Below are 11842 nucleotides of genomic sequence, written 5' to 3' on the forward strand. Positions count from 1 at the left end.
ATTTAAATGATTGTAGAAAAATATTAGCAACAGACTTGTTAAAATATATAATACAAACACAATTATTGTTTCTCTGCTTTCAACAATATTTTCAAACAATTACTTTGAGCAATTCTTAAAAACAAATTAACATTTAAAAAAAATGATTATTGAAATTGTAATTTTGATTTTGTTTCACTATAGGCCATTTGGTAGTGAATGGAGAGATAGATTACGAACAAATCCAATGGCTGAACTTCAAAGTGCGTATTCAAGATATGGGTACACCCTCACTATATGTCACAATACCTGTATACGTACGTGTTATCGATGTAAACGATAACAGTCCTGTATTTCAAGGAACACCTTATGATGCCTCAGTATCAGAAGGTGCTGTAGTTGGATTTCCGGTCGATGTTAATGTACTTGCCACAGACCTAGATAGTGGAGCGTTTGGAGAGATTATCTACACGCTTAGTGGTGGCAATGATCGCTTCAGCATTGATCAAAATACTGTAAGTATGGTTATGTCTTTTATGCAGTTTGAATGTATATTTCAGTCAATTGAAATGTATATGGACAGCCCATTTAGTGAAAAAGTGGGAAGAGTGAAATTTACAATAGATGTAAACTAAACTATGACCTGAAAGATTGTCTAATCTATGACCAAACGGGATACATTTAAGCATTTTGTAGATCCAGAACTCCTACTAAAAAGTTTGTGCTTACTCACATCATTATTATCCTTTTTTTCAATATCTTTTATGAATTTCAAGGGTAAAATATGTGTAGCCAATGAGTTGGACAGAAACCAGAATCAATATTTCTTGACGGTGACCGCAACAGATAATCCTGTAGGAGCAGTAACAGACCGCTTTACATCAACAGTTGGAGTAAGTATATCTAAGATGCTTCTCATTTATGACGAAAGTTCAGTTAAAATCAAATTCAAGTTAAAATGCTAGATGCTATTCAACTCATACAAATGCTTTTACTAATAGGCATATATGTTATTTGTTGTTTCAGGTGACAATAGATGTTGTTATCGAAAACCGTTTTACCCCAATTCCTGGCCAGTCAACTTATTTCTTTGATGTGTTTGAGAACACCCTAGCATCAACATTAGTTGGAGAAGTGACAGCCACTGATAATGATATCGGACAAGCTGGTGAATTAACGTTTACTATTAGCGACACCAGTCCAGAAGGTAAGTACTTTGACATTTTACCTTTCCCTATATTAATGTGAAGATTGTTTTCATATATTACAATCTGTATCCTCACGTACAAAATAAATGTAGTAAAAAAAAGATCAAAAACATGTTAGATCAAAATTGAAATTTGAAACTGTGTTTTCATCTACAGTTATTTTGACACATCTAATGATCAATGAAGAACTAGGTGTGATCCTAACAACTCAAACCTTTGACCGAGAAGTTGATGGTGATGTTATTGAATTTACTGTTGTAGTAAGTACAGTTTTCTTTATTTTAATGACTTTTAAACAGTACAAAATGAGGCCACTCTAGGGAATATAATTTTACAATCTCCGATTTTTATCGTTATATAAGAGTAAATGTATTCACCAATCATACCGAAGTGAGATATTTCCCTTTTAATAATTAGTAGTTCGCTTAAGTCAATAATGGTCGTGGTATTCATTTGGATAGAAGAATTTGTAAACTTTGTTTGCTTCCTTATCATTTAGCAGAACTGTAGGAATTGGTGAATATTTCATCTTATTTCATAATTGATGCAATTATGATACATTTTTTTTTATAGATTTCTGACAATGGTACACCTGTAAAATCGAGTACTTCTACAATTGTGCTGACGATTAAAGACGTCAATGATAACGTTCCACAGTTTGATAGTGCAACATATTCTATCACTGTGCCAGAAGGGTTGACAAGAGGTTCACCGGTAAGAACATATACATAATAATAATATACACATAATGTTTATTTATTAGAATAATAGAAAGTAGTAGTAGTTATTTTATTTTTTTAATTTTATTTCATACTCATCCAACAGCGAGTAACCCGCCAATTACAGGATGGATAAACTATTTAATAATTTCACAAGACAAACATATACACAAGATGCTCTACATAAACAAAGACTTATTATTAAGTCTTTGGGAGTGGAGTTGTAAATTGTCATGAGAAAAAAAACCTGACATATGACAGGACTTGAACCCAGGACCCTTATAATATAGTAATATAAATAGGGTAGTCAATCTCACAGATAATGCAATATTCTCTCCATTCAATGATTATAAATTATTTTTTATTTTTTATTCAATAAATTATTTTAATAAATAGGCCTATTTAAAAACTTACATTACAAAACATCCATTAAACAGTTTTGTTTACATATTTAAATATTTTACTTTAAAATTCGACTTAAATTTTTCAAAATTCATAAATTTACCATTTTTGCCTAGTAGATCGTTGACGAACCTTATTCCATATAAAATAATTTAGAATTTGCTTTATAACACATACTGTTCTAACTGAATTTATCTTACATCAATTTCGAATAAACTTTGGAGGCGGAAAAACATTTAATTGTGTTCATTTTTGTAGGTGTATACTGTGTTGGCAACTGACCTTGATTATAACAATACAGTGAGATATAGCATTGTACAAGGAAACATAGGAAATGCTTTCTCACTTGATGGTAAGTTGGGATATGTTTCTTTGCTAATAGTGACAAAGAGACTGTGGTACATTAATTGAATGAGAACTAAACAAACGAAGTTTGTAAAATTTTGAAAAAAATATTTTATGTTCTCTATTTTTTTTGTAGCTGCGACCGGTGAATTGACAAACAACATTGTACTTGACTTTGACAATGTTAATCAGTACAACTTAACTATAGCTGCCACAGACCAGAGCGGAATGTACTCCACAACTCTTTTGCAAATTGATATTTTAGATTTGCAGATTGGAAGTAGCATCACATTCTCAGAAACACTGTACAGGTCAAACCTACCTGAGAATGTACCAGCTGGTGAGTCGTCTAATAGTCCAACATGATCTATTTAAATTGGTTCTATAAATTTAGTAGAATATTTTACATACTTTCTAATATATCATTCACAATTCTTCTTCAATACAATCGCAACATTGATACTAAATGGTACATTGTGTACAATATAAGAATATAGTTTTGTAATTGCATGATAATAATTCATTTGTTTACATTAGGCACCATTGTAAATCAAGTAACCGTCAATGACAATGGCAATCCTGTTGATGCTACGTACAGCATTGTTAATGGCAATGTGGATGACACATTTATTATTGATCCAGACACTGGTATTATAACAACCAACAGGACTCTGGACTGGGAGGCCAACTCTCAGTACTATCTTATAATTCAAGCAAAGACGGGAGACACAATAGCACAAGCTGTGGTAAGTAATGTAGTAAGTAGTTGAGTTCTGGTGGTTATCGTGCTTGCGTAGGCTGATGCCAAGGTCTAATGTTCAATTCTGATTATAGTGCCATCTCTTCTACTCCACTTCCAAAGCCTCAAATGAAGCACGATGTGGTTTATCATCATCGCCAAGATTTATAATTGAAGCTATAATAAGTAATTCAAACCAACATTTTGATGTTTTATTTCTTCAACTGAGGATTTAGGCCTACCTCGAAATTAGATATTTATAAGTAAAATATTGTATTTTATAAAGTGAATCATAACACATTCAAACAAACATACAATAAAATATAAGATTCCTATTTCTATATTTTCTGACTTATTTATTAATATTAACCTCTATAAATAATGATTGTACTGTTGCATTATCGTGCGTAACCCTTATCGTTATAGTTGGAAGTATTGATCACTGATGTCAACGATGAACCACCAAAGTTCCGGGAAGTGTCATACTCAGTCCAGATACTCGAGAACACAAAGGTTGACATGGAAGTTGAGGAGGTGTTTGCGGTTGATGCTGATGATGGTGGTGTAATAGTGTACGATATAATTAGTGGAAATGATTATGGTATGCTTATTATGTTTAGATTGTATTTAAATAAAATCAAAATAGTACATACATTACAGTTTGAACAACAGCTGTAATGCTGAAATATATGAATTCACGGTACAGAAATATCTAGTAGATAGTGAAATAAGTTGACCTAACTGAGAATCAAGATGTCTTTGTGCTTTATATGCAAGCAAACAGGATTATATTGTATATTCATGTCCGATTCTATAGCAACCCAACTCTTCATCAATGGATATACTGATATATCAGAAACACAAGGAAATTCCCAAGGCAGAGAACAAGTTTTTTCACCTACCTTGCGTTGAGAATATTTTGGCCTAGGCTAATAACATCAGCTATCAAATAGAATAGAGCTTGCAATTGCTCATGTCCCAGCTGTATCGTAAATATTGCCCACTGTAATTGTTGTAGAAATAATTTCTGTGAGGCCTGTATAATAATTACATTGATTTATATAATTGCAGGTCATTTCAGAATTGACAACAAGACTGGCAAAATATACTTAGCAAAAACACTTCTTGATCGTGTTCCTTTGAACACGGTATATCAGCTTGTTGTACAAGCTCAGGACAGTTCCAATACACAGCTTTTCAGTAACGTTAATGTCTCTATTGAGATTATTGATATCAATGATCACGCTCCAGTTTTTATCAACCCCAATGAAGTTTTTTATGTTCCTGAGGTGAGTAAAGCTTGACCTAAACTAGTTTGACAAAAAAGTGTGTAGTGTAGTATCAGGAAGTTTTTACAACTCCCTGGTAGTATGTAGTATGGTAGTGATATGACATCATCGTGTGGAAATTTGTTATCACATACAGTGTGGTTAACAAGATTGCTCACCAATATGTAAGCAGTTGTGGCTCTTTATCATCATGTGGATATCACTGCATACAATTTGTAATGAGGCAATAGCTAAGAAAGCATAGGTTTATTTCTTATTCTCTGTAATTAGCAATTATACATGGTAACACAACTATGTAATGCATATTCCTATAGAAAGTTCCTCAATGCACATTGGATTTGTCATTTTCATAATCAGTTTGCACTGTTAAAAATATTGATTATTGTTAATTGATGAGGTTTTATAACTGTTTACAGAACGAACCAATTGGATATGTTATTGGTTGTGGTAGTGCAATGGATGTAGATTTTGGTCTCAATGGTGAATTACGATATGATTTACTGCGTACTGAAGATGTCAGCCGCGATTGGGAAAGCTTCAGTATCAATGTAACTTCAAGCAAAATAGAAACAACTCAAATCTTTGACAGAGAAGAGAAAGACATTTATACAGTGAGTTTCATGAATATTCATTCTTTAAATATGTGTATTATTGATATTCATTAAATATTTTACCCAATGATAAACAATAAAGAAGCATGGCATTGTTTATTTTAGATTACACAAAATAGTATAGTAAAAATGTTGTATTTGTAATATTATATTCGTAAATGATAATAGGAAGCTCTTGATTTTACGATGACCAAGATGTACTATTTGCATGATGGGTTTGGTTTGGCAAATGTTGTCAAGTCAGACTTACTTTGTAGATTTTAGGTCCTCTTTACGAAATTACAGACATGCACATTTGAACCTCGTTTGTGTGGAGTTGAGAAGGAAACAAAAATCGAAATCGACCTTGACAAATAGCACATACTTTACACAAGTCGTAGGTGATACAGTAGGTCGTCGCATATCAAAAACTCCACTATTCTATGTGTTAATTTTATATATACATATATATATATATATATATATATATATTCATTAACGAGTTTAACAAATGATAAACAATAAAGAAGCATTGCATTATTTATTTTGGATAATGTTGTATTTGTAACATTATATTCCTAAATGACAATAGGGAGCTCTCGATTTTACAATGACCCTGCATTCGACAAATTCGGCATAATTTACTCAAGTCATATGTCCTATCGTAGGTAGTCGCATATCGAAATCTCCACTATGCTATGTGTTAATTTTATATACTTGTTTTTGTTAACTTAGATTGTGGTTGTCGCTACCGATCAAGGCAATATTCAGCTGTCAACAGCTCACGAATACACAATAAGAATAACAGACAGAGATGATAATCAACCGATGTTTGAGCAACTTGTAAGTACCAAACTTTTACCGGTGAAAATAATATTATAAGTAAATATTATAACATCTGTAAATCCATATTATGTGTGTCCATGGTAAAGCTAACTTACACTCTGTTGTGTAGAAAGGTGATGAGTTAATATAGAATATACATATCTGTTGATTATTAAGCAGGCACTCTTCAATTAGACCATCAGGTCACACTTCGAATAAAAGGACCACCATTGCTAGATCTGGAAGATGTTCTCTTTAATATGGGTTCTAATGCATGTTAGACAATAACTGATTGATGAGTATTTAACTGATTACTTTTAAGGTTGCTGGTGTTCCTGAAACAGAAACGTTGGATGTTGATGAAAACTCAGCTGTTGGTACAGCCATTGGTTCAGTTCCAGATGCAATAGATCGGGACACAGACCAATACTCACAAGTGTACTATTATATTGTTGGTAAGTTATGTTTTTGTGTAAGTAAAATTATAATAATATATATTATACATGCATTTCTTTAGTAATGGACCATTTTGTAAAAACATTATTTTAATGAAAATGTCATCCATGTAAAATAAGTTTATTAATAAATAAATAAATAAATAACATCACATTCTTTATTTTTTTTATAGAAATGACACATTTGTTGGCTTACATTCATCATTGTTTTTTTTTGTAGAAGGCAACTCGGAAAATTATTTCTCAATTAACAAGACAACGGGAGAGGTTTCTGTGAATGGCGAACTTGATCGTGAAGCCAAGTCCAGCTACCGAATTGTTGTTAAAGCATCGAGTGAAGTAGACTACCAAGGCACGGGTCCCTACAATGTCACTACTGACTTCTCATTGAAAGAAGTAATTATTAATATCAATGATGTGAATGACAATGGCCCCATATTCACACAGAACCCATACTTTGCAGGTAAAATGATTTTCATCGAATTTCTGGATACACTACGAGTGTGCATTTTTGAGATGAGGTAAATTGTACTTTTAATTACTTAATTTTACTTTTTCACAGCTGTTGCTATTGACGCTACCGTCGGTAAATCTATAATTCGTGTCTCTGCCGTTGATCCAGACATCGGCGATGAGGACATCTTGTATGACATCACATACAGCAATCTTTACGATGTCAATTCTGTTGATTATCAAGCAGCTGCTGATTACTTCACTATTGATAGAGAGACTGGACTTGTGTTTCTGAACAAAGGTCTGACATCAATCAAGACAGGATACTTTGAAGTTGGACTTCTTGCTGAAGATTCTACGAATAGTGATCTCAGAGATGTCTCGGTTTTACAGGTACAATATATAACAATATTTAGTTTAGTTTTTTAAGGTCAGAAAAGAGGCATTTGAAGTGAAGCTGTTCGCCAAACTAAGAAATCACCAAGTATTTGTCTTTTGTTGAATTATAGGTTACAGAGCGTGCTTACGTGTTATACTTGGAGACAGCTAACTGTCTATTTATGTTTATCTTCTCCAGTTATGTCAGCATTTTGTTATACAGTTAGTAGTGTTATAGCTACAATATTAAAATTTGTTATCGTGTTTTTATAGGTCAGTCTTCTAACTAAAGATGAACGTGTCATCCTTATTATTGATGCCAGTGTTGATACTGTCAGAAGCAAGGAAGAAGAGCTTACTGAGTAAGTATAAGATTAAAGCAAGACATCAAGGAATCTTGTGAATCTCATCTAGCAAGGGTTTCCACAATTACTTGATTGGAATGGTTAAATTATAGAATTTGGTAAAATCAGTCGCGATAGCGGGCGGATGTGGTTGTCGGTTTAGTTCGGGAAGGTGCGAATAGCAGACGACTGGATTAATGGTTGGAATTAATGTTCTATGCCTAATATGTGTATATATATTAACAAATCTATTTTAAATATTTTTTACCAAACAAAAGTAATATATTTCACGATTAAATTTTTTTTAATTTCTGAATATATAGATTTCAGTGTCATGACCTTTCAGATGAATATGTTTGTGAGATGTTACAATTCTATATCTTCTTTCTAGGCTACTCTCTAACATAACAGGAGGAATGGCTGTTATAGACAGTATTGAGACGTACATTGATGCGGATGGTGTAACCAACTTGGACCAAACACAGGTCATCTTTCATGTTATAAATCAAGAGACTGGTGAAGTACACGATGGAAATGAAGTTAACAAGTGAGTATTGCAAGTATTTATTCTGTAAAAATAATGTAATGCATTGGATCACTTTTGTAGGCATATTATTGGCTTCATCATAAAAGCCTCCCATGGTAAACACCATTTTTTCATCAACATATCTGAGTCGTCCTTTTTACAAAAGGTGTTTTGAACACTTATTTATTATGTCAACAAGTATGTACAACAAATAGTTTAGGATAGGTGTCATCATTGGTACCAGGAGATCACTTTGACGGAGACAATTTAGTTTTGAAATAATTATTTATTATTGTTGATGATACTGTATCACTTTATTATTATTTCTGATGATTGAAATCATGTAGTGTCAAATGAAAGGTTCACATTTTAGTAATTTATCCTCATCAAATATGAAACACGCTTGTATCAAATCTACCACTAACATATTATATTGTCCACAATATCACCATCCCTGTGGTATCCGCAATAAGCATTTTGTTTTAAATTTTTAGACTTATACAAGTCAACTATATTGAAATCGAGAAGCTGTTTAATCTCAACGCAAATTATGTAAGTACAGAATTTGATTTTTTAAAGTTATCCTCGGCAATATGTCTAAATATATATGGAAAACAAATTTAAAGCAAATATTAAATACAAAATAAATATGTTCCCTTTTCTTTGTTACATTCAAACTATCTACAATTACTTTACGTTTATTTATTGTTGTTTTTCAGGCGCTTTCTTCAGTAGAGGGTGGAAGCGGTCTTGGATTCTTTGAGTGGATGTGGTTGATCCTAGCCATTCTCATTTTCTTGGCTGCTCTCATTGCAGCCATCCTCATGTGCTGCTGTGTAAGAAGGTAGGTAGGAAAAGAAAGAGATAGCTGGCTCGTCTGCTTGTGTCCTGTTGCTTGTTCGATTAGTTCAATTTTCATTTAATTTATTAGGAGAATTTTATTCAATAATGGTGACAGTTTTCTTACACAGATATTTATTACAATTATATTTTTGACAAAAATATATATTTTCAATTACAGGAAAAAAGTGTTGAGAACTGATGAGCAATATTTAACACACTGGAAAGGGTAAGTAAATACCTTTATATATGCATAATTATGTTTTACATTGATTTATTCAACACGATTTTGAAATTGAGATTAAATTGTTCAACTGAATAAATTTTTAATTCATTTTACATTTTCAGTAAAAAGGTTCGGAGGGTTGATGAATATGGCATGGATGTATTAAGTGGGTATGTTATTTACATTTACTATAATTGAGTAACTATATACACATAGTAGAACCAATCCTCAATCGGAACACCTCTATCCAAGGGACACTCCACTCAGAGAACGAGGACCAAATGTGTTTTAACACTTCAACCAAGATACACACACTTTGCTGGGTTGCAAAGGTATCTTTTTAATAGTGGTGGTGTAGTAGTAAACCCACAATCTATTTGGTTATCGAGTAAAAGCTCACACATTTATATTTTTTATATTTATAGTGACTCTGGTATTGGTGCTGATGAGGCAGACGGACACAAGAACCTATATGAACTTCAGGTATGTGAAAGAAAGATTTATTTATCCAGAAGACATATTAATTGGAAAGGAATAAATTTAGGTGTATAGTTACCAAGAGCACTATTGGAAAACGGGTGTATGTTTTGAAATTATTAATATTTTGCTATATATTATCTGGTTTTCAGGAGGTAACATTGAATATGGATAATGACATTATTCAAGATAATCGTCAGATTCAGATGACATCATTCATTACGCCCAGCGGTGCAGCTGGTGGCTTGGCAAATGGAGCATATCGAAGTGCAGCTGCAGGTGGCTTAGTCAACGGTGGCTTAGTCAACGGTGGATATCAAAGCACTGCAGGTGGCTTAGTCAATGGTGGATACCAAACATCTGCAGGTGGCTTCGTCAATGGTGGATACCAAGGAACTGGGGGTGGTTTTGTTAATGGTGCATATGTTGGAGAGGGATTAGTCAATGGAGGGTTCCACCGAAATGCAGAAGTTTCTCCTGCAGGAGGATATCAACGTCTAGATGATTCTGGTAGCATCGGTAACATCACTGTATCGTCTTTTGTTGGAGGTATACCATCAGGTGGAGCACACACTGTTTCTAGTAATACATTACATGTATCAAATCCTGGATATGGTCATAGTCAACAGAGTCTTCAGCAAAATGGTGGGTCTGCTGCAGTTTTTGTGAGTAAACAAAGCTCTGTATCCTCGTACAACAATGGCTTGGATGTCACTCCTACAAGATATTCTGAGAGCAATCTGAGACGTGCTGGTTCTTCAAACTCTATATTTAGTGATGGTTCTGTTACCGTTAAAGTCGGACAACATAATAGCCAGGGGTCGGGACTGCTAACACGCACGCATTCCACAACTCCTCAATCGGGAGAATGGCTGCAGTCATCGACCATCCACGTTTCAGGGACCCCTCAAAAAGATGGTTTAATAACGGCAAAGAGTGAACCAAACATACGACAAGATGACAACGGGTTTCAGAATTCCTTTCAGACCACTGTAGAAAAAAATAGTGTTTATAATGACAAAGATGGAGGGTCAGTTCGAGAAGAATATACCCGCACAGACACAACTACGGCACATAGGCTACCTGCCGGGGCTTTTGGTGGTAACCTGAGCACGTCAATGTTACAGAATTTACACTTTCACGACATCTCGGATGACGACGATGACGATCCGAAAGACCGTTATGCATACGCATACAATGTAGATGATAGACTTAGTCTTAGCGACTCAGATTAATTTATTTTACTATTTATAACAGTAATAACAAAAGGAAAATAATGAATATAAGTAGGATCGAATATGTAGTTTAGAATTCTTCAAATATAATGCAAAGGAGATATTGTATTTTATTATTATAAACATTTTATTTACGTATTACGTATTTTAAGATTGTTTTCAGATATAATCGGTATTATTGGTAATTAATTTGTAACAACTGAATTTAAATATTAATAGTAGTAGTTAGATATAACCTATAACCTAGTCTGGGTTCCAGACGGAGTTTTGACTTAATATTAATAAAAAGATAACTATTTTGGCACATATGGAGTTTCGTACGTATACTACTTGAGCTTGTACTTCAGACAAACATCGAAAAGCCTCGAAATAACTACAGACTTGGGGCAAGTGTACCTATAAATTGTAGTCCGTACAGTTATAGTAAATGAGTAGTGTAGTGTATCCGTAATTTATATAAAAAGGGCTACTGATTTACCACAATTGTAAAAAATTACATCTTAAATGTTTACATTGGTTTATTTAAAATAAAAATAAAATGGGTGGTCGATGGGGCCTCCAAGTAATTACCCATTAAGTTAGTCCTCTATTAGGTACCTCTAAAAAATTTTTAGTTGATGGTAGACCTACTGAAATGATGTCGGAAATACGATGAGATAAGAGGTTACCAAATCACCTTTGACGCATTTTAAGACACATCAGTGTCTCAATAGTGGTTAATTTAGACACACTGAACATGGCAATATTAAGTAACAATGTACATAATTAGTATTTCAATTTTTTACAATAAATATTGGAATTGTGTATTGTCA

General features: G+C 33.3%; 1 protein-coding gene across 1 annotated transcript in view; it reads left to right on the forward strand.

The window, feature by feature from the left end:
- Window positions 1–11842, forward strand: part of LOC140041787 (cadherin-23-like) — a 44399-nt gene extending 32557 nt beyond the window's left edge. The window contains exons 60-82 of the mRNA XM_072087656.1: window positions 184–494; window positions 756–872; window positions 1006–1186; window positions 1344–1447; window positions 1761–1901; window positions 2567–2660; window positions 2790–2993; window positions 3191–3399; window positions 3819–3993; window positions 4464–4681; window positions 5098–5292; window positions 6007–6114; window positions 6419–6551; window positions 6772–7014; window positions 7114–7397; window positions 7656–7744; window positions 8118–8273; window positions 8747–8804; window positions 8972–9096; window positions 9274–9321; window positions 9441–9488; window positions 9744–9801; window positions 9948–11842. Of these exons, the coding sequence (XP_071943757.1) occupies window positions 184–494; window positions 756–872; window positions 1006–1186; window positions 1344–1447; window positions 1761–1901; window positions 2567–2660; window positions 2790–2993; window positions 3191–3399; window positions 3819–3993; window positions 4464–4681; window positions 5098–5292; window positions 6007–6114; window positions 6419–6551; window positions 6772–7014; window positions 7114–7397; window positions 7656–7744; window positions 8118–8273; window positions 8747–8804; window positions 8972–9096; window positions 9274–9321; window positions 9441–9488; window positions 9744–9801; window positions 9948–11030 (4382 nt within the window). The 3' untranslated portion in view covers window positions 11031–11842. The remainder of the gene's footprint in view (window positions 1–183; window positions 495–755; window positions 873–1005; window positions 1187–1343; window positions 1448–1760; window positions 1902–2566; window positions 2661–2789; window positions 2994–3190; window positions 3400–3818; window positions 3994–4463; window positions 4682–5097; window positions 5293–6006; window positions 6115–6418; window positions 6552–6771; window positions 7015–7113; window positions 7398–7655; window positions 7745–8117; window positions 8274–8746; window positions 8805–8971; window positions 9097–9273; window positions 9322–9440; window positions 9489–9743; window positions 9802–9947) is intronic.

The sequence above is a fragment of the Antedon mediterranea genome, chromosome 1 (genome assembly GCF_964355755.1).
Source record: "Antedon mediterranea chromosome 1, ecAntMedi1.1, whole genome shotgun sequence".
NCBI classification, from domain to species: domain Eukaryota; kingdom Metazoa; phylum Echinodermata; class Crinoidea; order Comatulida; family Antedonidae; genus Antedon; species Antedon mediterranea.